Genomic DNA, 19114 nt, shown 5'->3' on the forward strand with positions numbered 1-19114 from the left:
CACATCGCAATGAGGAAGAGAAGCCATTTTATTTTTTACACCAGCTGCAAAACAAGACAACTACACAGCAAACGGACTACATGTAGCAGCAGTAGCAATACTTAGCACCATCCTGGACTCCACGCATCACCAAAGTTAGCTGGATTGCTCTTCTCCGTTGGTGGATTCTGATCCGATAAATCGGGCACGTAACTTTTCATTGCCTCAGATAATCGCGACATCATCATTGCCAATACATCGGTTTTAGTTGAAGCCAAATTATAATGCTCCGTTGGATCAGCATCCAAATCAAAAAGGAACGTTTCATTGGACGGTTTGGTAACCGTAATCGGTTCAGAAAAACTTGCATTTGCTGGAGGATACCATCCCGAATGACCTTCACCAGGATTGACTAGCAATTTCCAATTGTTAAACCTTATTCCACCAGAAAGAGTTCCATCTGTAAGCAGAAGGTTATAGACAAACGATTGCCTTGGTGATGACTTGTTATTTGATATTGCGTCCCATACGTTCATCCCGTCCAGATCCGTGTCGTCAACGTTGACTCCAGCGAGACTCAACAACGTTGGATACCAATCGACCGTGTGTATCATTCCATTGTAAACGTATCCGGTTTTATTCAACATTTTCCCGTGTACAAATGCCGCTCCTCGATGACCTCCTTCCCAAAGAGTTGCTTTGCTACCTCGAAGTGGCCAATTACTCGCTCCAGACTGCACGGGACCACCGTTATCCGTTGTAAACACAATCAATGTGTCGTTCCACATTTCTGCCTTTTCTAATGCAGCTGTAATATTTCCAATCGCTAAATCCATTGCCGTCACCATGGCAGCCTTCATCTGCCTACTTTTATTCTTAATCTCCTTGTACATATCCACAAAGCGTTGAGGAGCTTGCAAGGGTGCGTGGACAGCTTGAAACGGGAGATACATATACATTGGTGTGCTCTTATTGTGCTGATTGATTACGCTGACTGCTTCAGCAGCAAACGCTTCCGTTGAGTAGGAACCGTTCATATTAGTAACCACGTCTCGATTTCGACGAAAATCAAGTCCATCTAGATTCGTTTTCGAAATTGTGTAGCCTCTTCGGTGAGTGTAATAGTCTTCAGCTCCTTCATAGTAACCAAAGAACGAGTCAAAGCCTCTCTCAGTCGGCGTATAACTCCAGTTGCAAAAGCCGAGATGCCATTTACCTATGGCGTGAGTAGAGTAACCAGCCGTGTTGAGACGCTGAGCAATTGTCGTAATATTGAGAGGCAAACCGTACGGCTGTGGCGGTCGAATGACTCCTCGCTGTAGGCCAGTGTGATAAGGATATCGTCCAGACATGATGGCACTTCGAGTCGGTGAGCAGACATACTGCACATAAGTTTGATTCAGAGTAACGCCTAAAAAGAATGAAAGTTGTGCAATTCTGGGTCAGAAAAAATGACCTTCTCCTGCAAGTTTATCAAGAACCGGAGTTTTGATTTCCGCACCATGCCAACCGACATCAAACCATCCGAGATCGTCTGAAGCAATAAAAAGAATGTGAGGGGGCTTTGTTGCTGACTGTCCTAGAACAGCAAAACTGCAGAAAAGCAGAAGGCTACTCAACATGTTGAGAAAATCACGTGCAGTTCACGTGATCTAATCTAGGGAATGCATCCCGGTCGTTACAGCGGCGTTGTGAACGAGATTACGAGCAATCTCTACATTGGAGATCGCTTTTCGGCTCAAGAAAAGGACGAGCTGAAGCGTCACGACGTGACGCACATCGTCAATATGGCTGGACGCACTTGCCCGTCTTTTTTCCCCACCGATTTCACCTATTTCGTCGTTAAAATCGACGACACGACCGAAGAGGATATATCGGCGCATTTTGAGTCTACCTTCGAATTTATCGGTAATATAGAAACAGAAAGTAGAACAGGAAAAAGAAACGTTGTTCCTTTTCGGTGGTAAGAGAATGCGCACGCTAAAGGTGGACGCGTTTTCGTTCATTGTGAAGCGGGGCGAAGTCGATCGGCAACGATCTGCATAAATTGTGCGCCAAAAATTCATCCAAATTTTTAATCTGTTACCGTTCATAAAGACCTTATGCGAACTAAAGGCTGGACGCTGAAAAAAGCCTTTAGGCACGTCAAATCAAAAAGACCCATCATTATGCCAAATTTTCGTTTCTTCTTTGCATTATGCGAGTGAGTAGGAAATTGCAACAATGATCATACATCTTCTATTCTTTTCTGCATCAGAATGGAGAAAGAGATTACTGGTGTTTATTCGTTGAAACTAGATGCTTCGACGTACTACAATTACAATATTCGACTTGAAGGAAAATACTCCGGCATGACTACAACTTGCACCATTAGTTAGATTTTTTATTTCTTCATATAAATGATTAGCCTATTACATTGTCACATGGGCTAGCGGGATATCCAAGTCCGTCATCATCCTTCTCATTGTTTGAGTGGCGCACATTGTTTCTTCTTCTCTTCCATTTCTTTTTCTGCGCCTTGTCCTTATTGGACAAATTATTTTTCGCTATTTGCCACGGCTGCTTCGCTTCACTGTATCACGATTCACAAGCGATCAAAGATCTGACTCAGTAGTACTTCAGCAACCGCCAAAGGCTATATTTTCCATTTTGTATGATTTAGTGGCAACCTGTAGAACCGTGACGCTTCGTCGTCCATCAAAAATTAGCAGAAGGAGGCAACCCAACTTCCGGGTACAAACAATAGACAGAGCTTGATTGTGAGAATGTCCTCTCTCACATGGCATTTGCAGAAACCGAGATGCCATTTACCTATGGCATGAGTAGAGTAACCAGTTGCATTGAGACGCTGAGCGATTGTTGTAATGCTAAGAGGCAGACCGTACGGATGGGTCGGTTGAGGGGGGGCTCTGTTTTTGACCCTGACCCCCTGACTGTTCTGCCGACTGTGCTTGAAAAACAGCCGCAGCAGAACTGACCAAAAGCACAAAAGACTACATAGTAGAGTCAACTGAGAGATGCGTGAACGGGCCCACGTGATCTAGTCTAGGCCAGGATTAAGGGAGCCCCCAATGAAACAATTTTATTTTCTGCTCTTGCAAACACTACATGTAGCAGCAACAATGCTAGTCTGTGCCTTAGCACCATCCTGGACTCCACGCATCGCCGAAATTGGCTGGATTGCTCTTCGCCGTTTCTGGATTCTGTTTTATCAAATCAGGCACGTAGTTTTCAATTGCTTCATTCAATCTTGACATCATCATTGCCAATACATCGGTTTTAGTTGAAGCCAAATTATGATGCTCAGTTGGATCAGCATCCAAATCAAACAAGAGCGTATCACTCAAAGGTTTTCTAAACAGTTCAGGGAAACTTGCATTTGCTGGATTATACCATTCTGAACGTCTGCTGCGAGGATTGACTAGCAATTTCCAGTTGTTAAACCTTATTCCGCCAGAAAGAGTTTCATCTATAAGCAGAAGGTTATAGACAAAGGATTGCCTTGGTGATGACTTGTTATTTGATATTGCGTCCCATACGTTCATCCCGTCCAGATCCGTGTCGTCAACGTTGACTCCAGCGAGACTCAACAACGTTGGATACCAATCGACCGTGTGTATCATTCCACTGTAAACGTATCCGGTTTTATGCAACATTTTCCCGTGTACAAATGCCGCTCCTCGATGACCTCCTTCCCAAAGAGTTGCCTTGCTGCCTCGAAGTGGCCAATTACTTGAACCACTGTTCACAGGCCCGCCGTTATCCGTTGTAAATACAATCAATGCATCATTCCACATTCCAATCTTTTTCAATGCAGCTGTAATATTTCCAATCGCTTCGTCCATCGCCGTCACCATGGCAGCCTTCATCTGCCTATTTTTATTCTTAATCTCCTTGTACATATCCACAAAGCGTTGGGGAGCTTGCAAGGGTCCGTGGACGACTTGCAATGAAAGATACATATACATTGGAGTGTGTTTGTCGTGCTCACTGATTAGGCGGATTGCTTCAGCAGCGAACGCTTCCATTGAGTAGGTACCGTTTATATTTGTAACCAAGCGTCGATTTCGACGAAAATCGAGTCCAGATATTCTTGTTCTGTTAAAGACTTCGGAACGGTAGTCTTTTCTGTGAGTGTAATGGTCTTGACCTCCCCCGTAGAAACCAAAAAATGTATCGAATCCTCTCTCACATGGCGTGTAGTCCCATTTGCAAAAACCGAGGTGCCATTTACCTATGGCATGAGTAGAGTAACCAGCCGTTTGGAGACGCTGAGCGATCGTCGTAATTTTGAGAGGCAGACCGTATGGCCGAGTCGGTCGAATGCCTCCTCGTTGTAAGCCAATATGATAGGGGTATCGTCCAGACATAATAGCACCACGAGTTGGTGTGCAGACACTCTGAACGTAGCTTTGGGTTAGTGTGACACCTGAAGGAGAGAAAGGAACATGGAAACTATAGTACGTGACGCGCAAAGCCAGGCCCGCCTGCTCGGGGGTAACGTACCGAGAGCCGGAACTAGCTCGCCGTACGCATGAGCGGCTATTGTACCGACCAACACGAATGACGCTTTCTAACCTTCTCGTGCAAGTTTATCAAGGACCGGAGTTTTGATCTCCGCACCATGCCAACCGACATCAAACCATCCGAGATCGTCTGCAACAATGAAAAGAATGTGAGGGGGCTTCGTTGCCAATTGTCCTAGAGCAAAAAAACTGAAAAGCAGAAGGCTACTCAACATGTTGAGAAAAATTAAGTGCAGTTCACGTGATCTAGTCTAGGGAATCCCGGTTGTGGTGTTGTGAACGAGCAGTCTCTACATTGGAGATCGCTTTTCGGATCAAGAAAAGGACGAACTGAAGCGTCACGACGTGACGCACCTCGTCAATATGGCTGGACGCACTTGCCCGTCCTTTTTTAACAGTGACTGAGCAGAAGGAGGCAACCCAACTTCCGGGTACGAACAATAGACAGAGCTCGATTGTAAGAATGTCCTCGAAAAGCGAGTAGACTAACTAGAAATGATAAGCTCTATGAACATCCACCTTCTGCGAAGTCGAACGTTCCAAAATAGCAGCCACCTTATTCTTTACTTATATCGTGGGGGCGTGACCCCGGAACAAATGACGTCAAGAGAGATGACGTTGTAATCTAAGGTTTGCGGTTTGGAACGCACCCTAAACCGCAGCTTCTCTAAACATGCACGAAGAGAACGACGAGTTCGCGTGCTTGTAGAGAGATATCTCTTTCTTTCTAAGCACTATCGAGTCGAGCCTTAGCCGCGCCGCGTTTCCCATGGACGCGTGTTAGTTTAGCGCAAATCCAATTACGTGTTTCTTGTTTAGTTTAGACTGTCTGTCGTCTTCTTTTCGGAAAGCGACGCGCATACGTTGCCCGTCTGACTGCGCGGCGGCGGTCAAAGCGACTCGGGAGAGCAATTCCAACCGCTCCATTCTGATTCAGCCCCGCCTACGTCCTACACTCCCTATAAACTATTTCACCCTTTTCGTCCAATCTTCTCGAGCTCTCAGATCGCGACGCGTTGCATCCCCATCTATCGATCGATCGATCGATCGATCGATCGATCTCGTCGCGCAAAAAAGCGGTAGCCAACCAACACCCAGACGCCACCGCGACCCGATTATCGTCTTCGAGTGGGGCGCGGTCCCACGCGAGTCCCTAGGGGCACTCTGATTGGCTACGGCGCACACGCCGGACCCAAAACGTCATCGTAGTAGGAGGAGAAGACCAAAGGGGAAAGATTGTGTACAGTAGTTCAGTCGCACGGACGCAATGGTCTACACAACGGCGGCGGCGACGTCGGCGAGCGCTAGCGCCATCAAAGAAGAAGAGGTGCGAACGCCGCCTAGAGGCGGCGTCGAAACAATCTACGATTCAGACGCTACGATGTTATCGTGGTCGGACAACGAGCCGGCTACTTCCGATTCGCGATACGACGACGAGGAGGAGGAGGAGGAGGAGGAGGAGGAGGCAGAAGAAGAAGAAGAAGAAGAAGACGAAGATTACGTAGATGTGTCTTCGACGACGGAGACGAACGCTACGGCGGCGAAAAAACGACGACGATCACACAAAACGATAATAAAAAAGCGGGAGGTCGACGACGGCGACGACGACGACGATGAAAATGTATCCAATCCCTCTTCCACACACATCAAGCGTCCCATGAACGCGTTCATGGTCTGGAGTCAGATACAGCGGCGCGAAATCGCCGCGCGCTGTCCAGACATGCACAACGCCGAAATCAGCAAACAACTCGGTCGCTTCTGGAAAGCGATGAGCGACAGCGAAAAGAAACCCTATCACGATATGGCCGACGAATTGCGCGAACGTCACCAGCGCGATCATCCCGACTACAAATATAAACCTCGTAAGCGTCGAACAAAAGCCCAAGGCATTCTCAAACGTCCTTCGAGCGCCGCCAAGCGAACGCCGACCGTTCAAACGAAGAAAAAATCGTCTAAAGCGAAGCGTTCCGTTACTTCGACAGCTACCGTATCGATTTCTCCAGCGACGCCTCCGCCGCCGCCGCCACCGCCACCATCGACGTCACGACGACGACAAAGACGACGATTACGACCGCGCTCTCATTCCATTTCGAGTAGCGTCGAAAGTCTCGCGAGCGACGACGTAGCGGCGCCGTCACCTGTTTTTTCTCCGCCGCCGCCACCACCGCCCTATTTGCCGCCACCGCCGCCATACTATAATCATTATTCGTCGTCGTCGTCGCCGCCGCCGCCGCCGCCGGCTACGGCACGCTTTTCTTCGGACCCTTTCGCTTTTTCGTCTTACTCCGCTTTCCTTCCGGTAAATAACAACGCTAGCGCGTCGACGCGCTACGGTATGGAGCAATATCGCGAGAATCTTTACACGACGCCCGAAGTAGATGAGTTGATACGCGAGTCGTCTCTGTGGAACTTTTGAGCTCGCACACCTTTTCGCCTTCTTGGTGTTTGTTGACTTAGTTCCCCTCCTGATGCTAATTCGTGTGTCCGTCTGTCATTAGAGCGCCCCGCTCGGCGATCAAGTTAGCGAGTAAGGGACGATAGAGAGGAAGAGAGATTTGGTGATTGCTTCTCTGTACAGAATTCCCCCAAACGCCGTTTACGATTTTTTTTCTATGAATTTTTCTTTCTTTGTGGAAATGTCTTCGTCTCCAACTTCTCTCTCGTTATAAAACACGGTTTTTTTGCCTAAAACACGTCGTCATCGACGTCTCTCGCACCGCAACGTCTGCTCTTTGGCTTCGTTGATCCGCCTTTTGACGGATGCCATCCTCTCTGTCAATTAGGAGGCCATTCTCTGCCCGGAGAGAAATGGGAAACGTGGGCGTCTCCCACCTGAGACTCCCATTAGTACAAGCAAACGAAATCATTGCAAGCATTAGCATCTTTTATTTATTTACCTATGGCGATCATTACGACTACGCTACATTGTCTACGATTAGACAAGAGGTAGCCCCCTCCAAGATAAGTCTAAATTGACCATCGCTACGTATTTATCCTCTACCTCAAACATCAATCTGCCTATGCCGCTAGATATGCAGCTGGAGGTCCGACTTCCGCCCCCCTCGCGTCCCACCTGATCACAAAGACGCTGATTGGTCAAAGGAGCACGTGCTCCCGCTGTGTACCTCGCGGCGGCGTCTCCCTCTGCGGCACCACAACAGGCCCCTCCCCTTTGCCGGACAGTTGTAAAAATGACTCTCCAGAGCAGCCAATCGGGTTCGTCTCTTCAACAGCAGCCAAACGGCGCTCGTCGCCAATCAATATCAAGCAAAAGCGTTCGCAGCATTGGTCGCTATCTCCTCTCGGGAACGACACTAGGCAAGGGCAATTTTGCTCGCGTTGAGTTGGCCTCACATTCATTGACACACGCAAAGGTACGATAAGAAAAAAATCGACCCGGCGCGCGTACGTGTGCCTTATGCGCCCGCGCCGCCGCCGCCGTTTCGTAGGTAGCAATAAAGATAATCGAAACGGACAAAATCAAAGAGGACTACGTTCGACGCAATCTTCTACGCGAGGCTCAAATCATGAAACGCGTTCGTCATCCCAATGTCATACGGCTCTACGAGACGATGAAGGCGAATAATCTCTATTGTCTCGTGACGGAGGTTGCAGAAGGTGGCGAGTTGCTTTCTCACGTACGAAATGACTACGCCGAGCGACGTTTGAGCGAAGCACAGGCTCGGCCTTTCGTAAGACAACTCATCTCCGCATTGCATCATCTTCACGCCGAAGGAGTCGTACATAGGTAAGAAATTAAAAACAACGCAGCTTTTTGCTCTCATTTCCTGCACGAAAGGGGGAGGGAAGGAGGAAAGGAGGGAGGGGCTCGTGTAATACTCATGTCTATAGTCCAAGAGTCCGTTTTTTTCTTCTCTAAGACTGCGGGTATAGGAGAGCTTTTAGGAGTTTGTCCGTTTTGGGCTTCTATCATCTTCCTTTTATGCATGTTTGTCCGGTGCTCCCTAATTTCACGTGACCCGCCATTAAGCTGTTTGTTGCACCCATACAGAGATCTAAAAATGGAAAACATTCTCCTGGACAGGAAAAAGCGCAACATAAAGATAGTCGGTACGAGAGAGCAATATTTGTATCATTCCCACTTTTACTTCTACTCATCATGCAGACTTTGGCTTGAGCAATAGCCACGAGCCCGGTCAGCTTCTTGCAACGCACTGCGGCTCGCCTGAATACGCCGCCCCCGAGCTCTTTATTCCCGGTCGCAATTACGGACCCGAAGTCGACGTCTGGTCTCTGTAAGTGTCGCTCAGACTTGGCCGCGCGCGGACGCTCCCACGTATAGTACGACCGTCTTCTTATCTCTCTCTGCAGGGGTGTCAACATGTATGCCATGCTTTGCGGCAAATTACCCTTTAGAGCTCCGAGGCAGGGTCCAAAACGACGGCAGAAGTTATTACAGCAGATTTCTGCTGGAATTGGTGATAGCCACGAAGCAGAAATGTCTCACTTGATACCGGGTAAAGAAAAGAAAAGACGTTTATTGATGTAGTAGAACTGACGTTTTTGTTTTTCGCCGGCTATAGCCTGTGCCGACATGATTCGTCTTCTCCTTCAACCCGACCCACAAAATCGTCCTTCGTTGCTTGAAATCATGGATCATCCGTGGGTAACGAAACACGGCCTCTACGCTCTTCATCCCTATCGACCCCTACCACCAGATCAAGAAGCGAGAAGAAAAGTAAGACGATCGAGAGACTCGACTATATTGATACTACTATAGTTGGAATCACCCGTTAGGTTATTCATCTTATGACGACTTACGTCGACGTGACTCGCGCCGAGATCGAAGAATCTGTCGGTTCAAATAAGTGCGATTGGATTGCTGCCGTCTATAATCTTCTCATTGATCAACCCGACGGTCGTAATTACTTACCTCAAGTTACCGAGCGAATGCAACAGCAGCAGCAGCACTTGCTACAGTCTCCCACTGATACGCCGTTTACGTCGCCTGTAACGAGCCAAGGACCAATGGATATTGATGATTCGATGACAACCGAAAAAGCGGAAGGCACGCGTAGACATCGTAGAATTGATTTACGTAGTCTCATAGACTTTATTTAGAGTCGAAGCGGCGTTTTTTGTCGCATAAGCATCCCGGTCTTGTAGACCGTTCGACCGATTCAAAGTTCATTCGTCCGAGAAGAACGAGTTTGCCACCTACTCTCCTATCGACGGCCACGACGACGACGACGACGAACGACTCAATAAAATATGGTCCTTCTTCAAGACTGACCACAGGTGAAGAAGCAAAATATCTAAGTCTACGACGACACGTTTCGAATCCTATGGCTAAAGCAGTCGAAGAACGAGCAAGGTAAAAAAACTGAGTCTCTTCTCACAGACTTCGATACTGAGTATAGGAGATATTCTTTGTCGCCTACTCATGAAACACCGGACCCAAATATATTTGGCTACAGCGCAAAGAAGCAGAAATCGTTTCGAAAGAAGCTGACTTTTTCTACAGGCGAGCCGCCGTCGAAACGATATAGTTGGGCTCTGGCGTCGGGACAGGCGACGTCTAGTGGCGGCGAAATGTCGACAGCGTGCTCCCCGCCGCCGCCTACTTCAATGAAGAAAAATTTAAGCGGTGGTGACGTACGCATGGGCGGCGGTTTTCTTGGCGGCGGTAAAGCGCCCGCCGATATTGCGTCTCTCATGTCGATGCCGGCACCGGGAGTCGTTTTGCATCGAACTTCCACTATTGACGAATCTCATACGACGAGCGGAAGTAGCAATAGCACTGGTGGCAGTGGCGGCGGTGCCGCCGTCGCTTCCGGCACCGCTTTTCCGCGTTCTCCGACGGCGCGTCCTCAGAGCTTGTATAGAACGCAGGCTGCCGTTTTGCGAGCTCAGTTTGATGATGAAAGTCATAGTAGTGCGGGGTCCGGAGGTGCCGCCGTCGCCACCGTTTCTTTGGGCTATCGATTGAGGAGTTTGGCAACGCCGGCGGCAAGGCCGCAGACTGTTGCTATGAATTCGAGAAGAAAAGAGACTTTGTATTTTGATGAGTCGGACTACAGTCGACAGCTTCCCACTATTGGACAGTCACAAAGACCTCTTACGAGTCAGGTACAGTATATAGGAGTAGATAGATAGATAGATTGAGAGAATCTAATTGTCTCGTTAGACCAAGTCAAAGTCTCGAACACTTGGCGGTATACTGGGTCGAGCACTTCGTTTCAAAAGTGGAAAAAGTCCTACAAAGTCGTGAGCGCATGCAACGCTTTTAATTGGTAATTTGGCTGCTAATGACTAATATTAATATATAGCCTTGTAGCACGACACAGCTCATTGCCTCACAGAGCTCAAGAATACTGTAGTAAAATCATGAACCGCAAATTGCCACCACGACTTTTCACGTGCTTACCAGTTAGGTAGCGCACGCTACAAACCTTCCATTGCTCGTGTTTTTCGGCTCCATTCTCGCTCTATGGCTGTCAATTCGGATATCGACTTTCATTTGCGTCACAATTACACTTGGTCGAGACTGCCGTCAGCCGTCAAACAAGTGAGGCCCCTTTCTTGGAGAAGGTCGCGATCGAATCGAGCTTCCCTTGGCCTAAAAAGGCGTTGGGCGACAACGAAAAGACGTGGAACAAAGCAGTCATAGACTACAGCGTCAAAAATCAGCTCCGATGGCGCGGCAACGTCGGTAGGAAAAAGCAGAAGAAAATAAAATCGATTATTTAATCAAAATTTCCACCACAGTTCGTCACGTGCACAAAGACGAACGCAAATATTACGAAAACCTATTAAAATACAGTCGGGAACATCTCATGGCAAGTCAAAGAAAATAAAAAATAAAAAATAAAAAATTTGAATTTTTCGACAGCTCTTTCCATATCATTTATCCGAAGTCATGGTCAAAGGATTGCGTGTGACTCCCTTTGCTTATTACTGTGAAATCCTACGAGATATCATGGACAATGAAAGGAGTTATGATTCATTGCCAAATTTCACTGCAGCAGATTGTAGATTAATTAATAATAATAATATTATTATTATTATAATGATTTCTTTAGGTCTTCGTTTACTTGGTATTGGAAGAAATCAATATATTGATCTTATGAATACTGGAAGAACGAAATCAGTTTGTAGTCTCTATTATTATTACATTACATGTGTATCTAATTATTTGGGTTCAGAAGTTCAGTTTTCGTAAACGAAGTACAAAAGAATTGCTACCAAAGAAACCCGTTCCCCTTCGCATCGTCGACTGGTGGTGGATCGTACACATTGGTCACGTGACTGAAGACGACATCAAAGTAAACTCGCATATTTAATTAATACAATACTACTATTTATTCTATATCATCTTAGATGTGTAATAAGGCGGAGCATAGTACAGTCGATATCCTAATCGATCACGGACCCAAAAGAGCGGGAGAAATCGATTTCAAAGTCGTCCAAGGTCTCCATCCTTCCCCCACGTGACTCCACCACTATAAAACGCACTTAGGTCTCTATTACAAGGGTCTAATTTATCTCGAAGTTCCCATAGACGACGGGGATTACATAACAGGTATTTATTATTTAGAAAAAGTGGGCGTGGTTTCTCGACTCCTCTCTCTAGTGCCTCCCCTTGAAGGATTCGTCATGAATCGCGTCCAGGGCGACTACTTTGAGACACTTCTCTATAAGATCTTTGTATCATTAGACGAACACACAAGCGTGGCGGAAGTAGAGCAGAACATTCATTATAAAAATTATTTAATCCGTTCTTTAGCTTGCTACAGTATTGCAGATCGATGTTCCCTTAGTAAAGGTAATGTACTAAATGAGATAAGAAGAAGACTTATCTCGGATTCTATAGAACGCTTTTTCCATGTACATCCGCCTTGGTTTCGCTTTCAAAAAAGGCGTCGAAGCCAATTGGGACACACTCGACGTCTCCTGGAAAGAACGACCCATAAGTGACGTCAGATCCGGGACAACGACAACGACGACTACGTCCACTGAGATAACTCAGCTAATCGATTTAGATTCCGATTCTACGGATCCCCAACAGACGTCCCCCGCTCCGGAAAATCATTCGACGGACGGCGCATCCACTCCGCCGCCGCCAATTGACACTCTCATCCCCCCAGGCAAGATAATAAATAATAAATAATATTATTAATATGTGGAGGACAGATTCCGGGTTTACTATGAGAATTGGGTTTCTTTTTGACTCCACTTTGACTGCGTTTCTTATGATGGGCAACTTGACTCCAGTGCGGCGACGGGGAACCTCTTTCCTTTCTTATTTAGCGTCGACTCTCTCTAGGGCCTCAAAACGCATGCCGTTACAATGTTTGAAGTAGGAAAACTCCCTGACGAATCTCTAGACAGTCTCCTAACCGAATTACATAAGGTAATAACATAGATACACCGTTACATTTAGAAAAATAGTCCTCCTCCTCCTCCTCCTTGAATTGAGGTTGGCGATTTTGGCGAAGGAGAAGCGATGCGCTATTTCGAACACGCACTTACGTTACGAAATAGCTTGGAATTTCTTCGTCGGAATAAAGATTTGATGCCCATCGCTCCCCCGCTTAGTCCCATCGCCCAACAAGGGCTAGGAATAGGTAATATTGATTAAATAACAAAGAGAGGAAACAAACCCGATGCTTAGATCTCTTACGATGCGAAAGCGTAAACAGTTTAGACGCGGCAACGTGTAGAAGAATACTCAATAAGAATTACAGGTCAGTGCTTATGAAAAAGTTACGATTTTTTTTATTTTTTGGCTGGTAGTCTTTTGGTGTCGATGGCACCGTTGAGTCAGGAAATTTCTCCCGTTTCGAGTGTCACTCCGCAGCACATTGGTCCCGCTATAGCCGAAGTTAATTCGGTTTGGTTCAAATTTTGGATTTATGAGAAATTGGGTTGTGGACCGTCGTCGATTTTGTTCACAAAGGGAACTCGTTTACGACGGCTTCCTCGCGTTTTCATGGTAACGAATTGCGACGGAAGAGTAAATATAAATAGTTTGGGTTTGTTTTTTTATTAGGATTACGATTTTTTATTATTGACTACTTGGGGTCACGATTCGTCGGTTGTCGCTTCGTCGAACGCTTTATTGTCCATAAACGACGCGCTGACCCATTCGCCCCTTCTCATTCAGGTATGGTGGGGAAATATAGATTATTTCCACATAGTCTCCATTTGAATTATTCAGGGCCACGGACATCAAAACGAAGGCAAAACAATTCACGTCACGTTTCCCTTTGATTCGCTTGAAGATAATCCAAAAGGTAGTGATGTTAATTAATTAATTAATTAATTATATTTATATTTTCTATCAGGTTCTTCGTTACGAAATATCGCCTCGCATCCTTCCATTGCCAAAATGCCTTCCTTTCTCGACGTTTCCAATAGCTGCGGCTTTTTCACGCTAATCAATACCGGTTCCGAGACCCGGAAGCGGCATTCAGTAGACGATTTACTCTCTACTGATGATGACGTCATTTCTGATGATACTCTGGAATCGTGGATTCCCTTGGAAGTTCATTTTGGACTTCCTCTTTTTGACGTTGACGTGAACAAGAGAGTGTGCGAAAAGGCAAGTGTGAAAAATTCGCTCTATGGGTACTGTAGCTTAGTTTTGTATGCAGATAGCAAAACATGGACTTTTTCATGAAAACAGGTACTTCTGTCTACTAAGTGTATCTAGTTAGTTTTTTTTCTTTTTGATAGGCTAGAATCCCTATTGCAGTCGAGCCGGAAATTGGCTCTTGAACTGCTCACATTCATAGATCAGCTTCTTGTAAGGGCAACATATGTAGTGGATTAAATAGTTTATCTTATTATTATCTCAGGATGAGCCGACTCCTAGGGATTTTTCTCCTGATGCCGTTGACTGGCAAGAATCGCGTATCATACCTCAACCGTCGCGCCACGTAGCATTTCTGAACAATAAACTGCAATTCTACAATTATTCGTAAGGTTTGTGTACGCATACAAGTGCATATGTGTATATGTATATACGGGAAATCGTCTCGGTTTGTGTCGACGGTTACCACGATAATGGCGAACGTTGATTTGTTTATTCGAAACCAGCGAGCGAAATTAGACTCGGAGCGAGCGGAATTCACTTCAGAAACGTCGAACGTAAGCTACACTACCCGAGCATCATCGGAACGACGTAAAAATCGGTCTCGTTTAGCGAGAACGCGATTCGGAGCGTCGTCGCGCTCCCTCAAAGCCAAACGCTTTGTCATACGCTTCAGAAGGTCCTCGAAAAGGCAAGTCGAAACATGGATCGACGTTTCGCTTCGATTCGAGCTTTTTATAGAGTCGTCTCCCGCGGAAACGGGACTGAAACTTGGTCAATATGAAGACAAGCAGAAATTATTGAGAGAGGAACGAAAAAAGGAATATCAACAGTATCTAGCCAAAGTAGCCTCATTTTCTTAGTCACTCGCAGGGAAAAAACGAACTTTAATTTTTAAAGCAGAATGAAAAAGGAAGTCGTAAATTTCAGAAAGAGAACGAATACAGGGAAAAAGTGAGACATTTATAATTAATACTTTATAAATAATTAATAATTAATGGTAGGATGACGTATATGAAGAAAGGCAAACGCTTAGAGAAAAACGACAAAGAGAACTCGCACAACCCCAAAGGGTTAGTTAGAAAAAGAAAATAATTTATCTCTAGTTACGTTTTTGGTTTAGAGACGGCAATGGAGGGACGAAGACATGGACGATTATTACGCGGACATGTTGAGAAGAAAACGCGAAGAAGAAAACCGCTACAGATCAAGAAAATTTGAAACGGCACGCCCTCGTCGTCGCTATGACGACGACGACAACGACGACGATGATTGGTCTAGAAATTGGCGACCGATTTCTCACGAAGAGGAGAGGAGAGCTAAGAGACGAGAAGGAGGCGATCTCCATGGCGATCGTAGCAAAAGAACGTCATCAGCGCCGTTGGCGCGAAGCCCTCTACCCATTCGCGGCATTGCGTCGCTCATGACGACGACAACCAAACATGAAATAGAGGCGGAGAAGAGAATGAAACAAGCCGCGTATGCCGACGAATTGAGATCCCAAATGGGAGAAAGGTAAGATCTTCAGAAGCCCCCATTCACAGAAGCGTAACGCGATTGGTCACTTGCCTTTGTGACATCAGTCTCTTTGTGTGACCATATTTGGAAGTTAGGTTACGTAATCCCCATTCGTGATTGGTCGCTTGCCTTTTGTGACATCATTGACTACCCTAAGATAAGTCTCTTCTAGTAGAAGACCCGAACCAAGGCAAAGAAGAGAAAGACGACCGCCGCCGCCTCCGAAGCCAATACTTAAAGTAAAAAATATCTTATTTCTTCTATTTATTTTATTGTTTTTCTTTTCTAGTCGTGGGATTATGACGATTTTCATGAGGATGATTTTGATGTTGAAGAGGATGACGATTGGCTGGAAAAATGGACTCGTCGTCCATCTCGTCGCGCTCGATCTCATCACTACAGAGAACCGGCGTCGCCCGTTCAACTACGAAGAAGCCGAGTTCGATTTGAAGAAGAAGATGACGTGGAGCAAATCGAGAGACGTGTTCCACGCGAAAGAAAATATCGGAATAGTAGAGAAGAGGCGGAGGAGGAGGAGAGGGGTTCCAATACGTCGCCTTGGGGCGGAGAAAGTGGCCAGCAAAAACGGGGCTTCAATAAGGAAGCGTATAGACGAGAACTTGATGAGCAGATGAGACGGAAAAGAGAAGCGCGCGAAGCTGAAAAACGCAAGAAAGACGAGTGAGTGAGAGTGACGTCACAAAGACAAGTGACCAATCACGCGAATCGAGCTTGATATTAATCATCTTAGGTTTGAACGTAAGAAAGATGAGGAGATAGCAAATTATGATCCGTGGGGAAAGGGCGGGGCCGGCGCTCCCATGAAGACACGTGACGGAAGAGTTGTAACTGATTTACGTCAAATGAGATTTGAAAACAATAGCAAGAGTATGGGAATTGAATCGGGAAGAGATAGCAGAGCGACTTCACGTCAAGCTGACGATACTAATAACCCTTCACCAATACGAGGAGTAAAGGAAAGGGAGGAAGAACCTCAGAATCAATACAATTCACATCCAAATCCAGTAGAAATAATAATAGTACATGTGTATAAATTATTTATTTATTTTCTCTTATTAGACGTCGAATGATGGCTCGCCTAGAGATAGAAAATTGACGGCTCAAGAAGAGTATAAAGAGTATCTTTTGAAGCAGGTTGAGGAACGAAAGGCGAAAAAGGAACGCGAAGCGGAGGAGAAGCGACGCGAAGAGGAGCGCATAGCGAAGAAAATCGAACAGGATTTGGAAATCATGAAGCGCGAGTACGAAGCCGAAGTGGAGAAGCAGAAGCGAAAGCAAGACGAAGTTCGACGACAGAACGAGGAATTGAAAGCGGCGGCGGCGACGGCGGCACGAGAAGCGAAACGAAAAGCCGAAGAGGAAAAGGAGAGAGAAAGAAGACAAGTCGAAGGGGAGAAGCGAAACGAAGATCAACGGGTAAATATTCAAGAAAAACGATTTTTTAGTTCATATGTGTCTCTATAGAGGGGGAATTTTACTCAGAGAGCCGTTTCTCCGCCTGTACCGGCTGTTGCTCAAAAGATTTCGTATAGAAATGACGAAAGGGTAAGACCAATTCATTCACGCTAGCAACGCAACGTAATTGGTCCGCTTGCCTTTGTGACGTCACTCCTCTTGACCTTATTTGGACTCGGCTCTACTAACTTTCGAATTTTGTTCTAAAGGGATCGTCTCCACCTGTTCCTACCTTGCGAAAGGAGAGAATTGAGGTGGAGGAAAGGATTGAGGCGGCTCCTCTCGCTCCTCAAGTATCTGATCATCATATACGTCATCAATATCAGCAACAGCGAGCAATAACAAATGAAAATCAGGTGATTTTGCAACAGCTCTCTCTAATGAGACAACAGCTTCAAATGGAGCAGGAAAAACTCAAAGCTCAGAAAGAAAAAGAACGGGTTAACAGCACACCTATATATCTATTGCAATTTTTAAATTTTTTCTATAGGAACTTCTCGCTTCATTGGATTATCATCGCCAAGATCCGTCTCCAAAGCGAAGAGATCCCTCTGATATATTTGAATTTGCACGATCTGGAGGAAAGAAGGCAATTGCCTATAGAAAACAAGATCAAGTAAATCCCTCCTAATTAATTAAATATAATAATCATATCACAACGTTAGGCCATTCTCTACGGTGGAGAATCCGTACGAGCCCCCGCCGAATTTAATAAATTGAAATATCAATGTATGATCTTTGGGGTGGGTGAACGCAATTTTTTAATCAAAGTTAAATAAATATAGCTGCGTCCGAGTCTCGAAAGGCGTTTTGGGATACGTTTCCTGATCCGCCTGGAGATTTGGACTCTCTCGATTTGCAACAGCAAGCTCTATTGCGACAACAAGGAGAGGAAATCGAACAACTAAAACGAAGTTCGTCTGCAAAATCAAAACGATCTTTGCCAGGAGAAAGCGAATATTTGGACATTGAGGATGAAAAACATGAGATGGGTCCAAGGGAGAGAAGACGATGGAAAAACCAGCAAAAAGTATAGAGAAAGAAGAATTGAATTTATTTAATTAAAGAAAAAATTTCTAATAGGATAATTTGTCTCTGGTTACTACGAGCTCTTTTAATGTGGACGAAATAGCGGCGAAGAACGCAGAACGATTGCGTCGACTTGAAATGATTACGAAAGGTGAGGGGGGTCCCTCCAACGGAGACGTACTGGATCGATTTATGAGGGAGCATCATATACAAGGAAGAGGAAATCGAGACGTTGATTTGGCCTCGGAGACGAGTCTCGAAGCGGAAACACTTCTGAGGCCGGGATCACAAGTGTAGTTTAGGATTCAACTCTCATTTAATTAATAAAAGACAAAGACGCGTTCAAAAACGTATCGTTCTGTCCTTCTATCTGCGCCACGTTTCCACCTAAAAAACGATAGTTAGTCACTGCCAAATAATCGTTTTACGTACCTTTTGGTTGCGTCCGTATTCGCGTTACCCAGGCTACACCGCGGGGAGGTTCGGACGCGTCGTAGCCCAGGGAAGTCTTCGCAAAGCGATGACCCCCTTCCAAAAAGTTTCGGGCGAGTTGCGGGTCCTCGGCCACTCCATTCAGTACCCACCTGGATGAGGATCGGCCCCTAATACCGAAACCCCGGTGCGCTGGTACCAAAGCCTTCGGTATGTCTTCCTGAGAAGAACCGGGCCTTGTGGAGTGGAGAAAGGCTGACCACTGCTTGTAGGAGTCGACAATGAAGACAGTGCAATGGAGGAATCGAAGGCTCCTGGACTGGATCATCGTCGGTCTAATCGCGTCGTTCGGGTGAGAAAAGTGCCGGCAACCAGACCATAGTTGAACACCCCCTCCAAGTCGTACCCGCTCGAGCCTAGCGCGGGCCGTACTTGTTGACGACAATAAGACCTCGGACGATCCGTCTGCCCAGTGCGTAGACCGAGGCCGAAGCCCCCCATCGCCCTGCCTACAGGCTCCGGCACGGAATTAACCGTGGGCCACGCTGAGATCCAACTATCCTCACTTGCCTTCTGCCAAATCTCCCGAGCCAGTCCT

The 19114-nt window shown here is 46.1% G+C and overlaps 7 protein-coding genes across 10 annotated transcripts; 5 read left to right on the forward strand and 2 right to left on the reverse strand.

The window, feature by feature from the left end:
* Window positions 1-10: 10 nt before the first annotated feature.
* On the reverse strand, window positions 11-1914 carry LOC136197450 (arylsulfatase J-like). Its single transcript, XM_065987214.1, has 2 exons — window positions 1436-1914; window positions 11-1390 (listed from the first exon to the last, which is right to left on the reverse strand). Exons 1-2 carry the CDS (start codon window positions 1599-1601, stop codon window positions 102-104), a joined length of 1455 nt encoding a protein of 484 aa, XP_065843286.1. The 5' UTR covers window positions 1602-1914; the 3' UTR covers window positions 11-101.
* LOC136197452 (uncharacterized) lies at window positions 12-2406 on the forward strand. Its single transcript, XM_065987216.1, has 4 exons — window positions 12-1887; window positions 1948-2028; window positions 2077-2182; window positions 2237-2406. Exons 1-4 carry the CDS (start codon window positions 1644-1646, stop codon window positions 2355-2357), a joined length of 552 nt encoding a protein of 183 aa, XP_065843288.1. The 5' UTR covers window positions 12-1643; the 3' UTR covers window positions 2358-2406.
* A 629-nt stretch (window positions 2407-3035) lies between these two features.
* On the reverse strand, window positions 3036-5620 carry LOC136197449 (arylsulfatase J-like). The gene is made up of 2 exons (XM_065987213.1): window positions 4558-5620; window positions 3036-4408 (listed from the first exon to the last, which is right to left on the reverse strand). The coding sequence occupies exons 1-2, from the start codon at window positions 4718-4720 to the stop codon at window positions 3117-3119; spliced, it is 1455 nt and encodes a 484-aa protein (XP_065843285.1). The 5' UTR covers window positions 4721-5620; the 3' UTR covers window positions 3036-3116.
* LOC136197451 (transcription factor Sox-14-like) lies at window positions 4104-7196 on the forward strand. Its single transcript, XM_065987215.1, has 2 exons — window positions 4104-4936; window positions 5325-7196. Exon 2 carries the CDS (start codon window positions 5773-5775, stop codon window positions 6919-6921), a length of 1149 nt encoding a protein of 382 aa, XP_065843287.1. The 5' UTR covers window positions 4104-4936; window positions 5325-5772; the 3' UTR covers window positions 6922-7196.
* A 71-nt stretch (window positions 7197-7267) lies between these two features.
* LOC136197447 (serine/threonine-protein kinase SIK3 homolog) lies at window positions 7268-10808 on the forward strand. The gene is made up of 10 exons (XM_065987210.1): window positions 7268-7879; window positions 7955-8253; window positions 8518-8576; window positions 8632-8761; window positions 8838-8983; window positions 9050-9204; window positions 9264-9534; window positions 9588-9840; window positions 9887-10595; window positions 10654-10808. Exons 1-10 carry the CDS (start codon window positions 7697-7699, stop codon window positions 10735-10737), a joined length of 2289 nt encoding a protein of 762 aa, XP_065843282.1. The 5' UTR covers window positions 7268-7696; the 3' UTR covers window positions 10738-10808.
* A 101-nt stretch (window positions 10809-10909) lies between these two features.
* Window positions 10910-14563, forward strand: LOC136197448 (protein FAM91A1-like). 2 transcript variants are annotated; one of them, XM_065987211.1, is made up of 22 exons: window positions 10910-11034; window positions 11094-11178; window positions 11235-11305; window positions 11359-11497; window positions 11549-11616; window positions 11672-11791; window positions 11847-11937; window positions 11986-12048; window positions 12100-12206; window positions 12253-12291; window positions 12340-12613; window positions 12660-12739; window positions 12793-12879; window positions 12946-13093; window positions 13141-13213; window positions 13263-13461; window positions 13519-13632; window positions 13687-13762; window positions 13814-14070; window positions 14123-14154; window positions 14205-14274; window positions 14327-14563. In XM_065987211.1, the coding sequence occupies exons 1-22, from the start codon at window positions 10957-10959 to the stop codon at window positions 14450-14452; spliced, it is 2397 nt and encodes a 798-aa protein (XP_065843283.1). In that variant the 5' UTR covers window positions 10910-10956; the 3' UTR covers window positions 14453-14563. The 2 variants fall into 2 exon arrangements, 1 of the variants encoding a protein (XP_065843283.1); XR_010672523.1 differs by having other exon boundaries at window positions 11675-11791; window positions 13814-14154; window positions 14327-14490.
* LOC136197445 (centrosome and spindle pole-associated protein 1-like) lies at window positions 14468-18433 on the forward strand. 3 transcript variants are annotated; one of them, XM_065987207.1, is made up of 16 exons: window positions 14468-14618; window positions 14674-14752; window positions 14803-14906; window positions 14962-15015; window positions 15066-15134; window positions 15185-15576; window positions 15752-15818; window positions 15869-16260; window positions 16331-16604; window positions 16660-17016; window positions 17065-17145; window positions 17265-17495; window positions 17546-17671; window positions 17721-17784; window positions 17841-18085; window positions 18139-18433. In XM_065987207.1, the coding sequence occupies exons 1-16, from the start codon at window positions 14478-14480 to the stop codon at window positions 18379-18381; spliced, it is 2919 nt and encodes a 972-aa protein (XP_065843279.1). In that variant the 5' UTR covers window positions 14468-14477; the 3' UTR covers window positions 18382-18433. The 3 variants fall into 3 exon arrangements, with proteins under 3 accessions (XP_065843279.1, XP_065843280.1, XP_065843281.1); XM_065987208.1 differs by having other exon boundaries at window positions 15755-15818; XM_065987209.1 differs by having other exon boundaries at window positions 14965-15015.
* Window positions 18434-19114: the final 681 nt, after the last annotated feature.

Source organism: Oscarella lobularis, chromosome 17, assembly GCF_947507565.1.
Source record: "Oscarella lobularis chromosome 17, ooOscLobu1.1, whole genome shotgun sequence".
NCBI lineage: Eukaryota > Metazoa > Porifera > Homoscleromorpha > Homosclerophorida > Oscarellidae > Oscarella > Oscarella lobularis.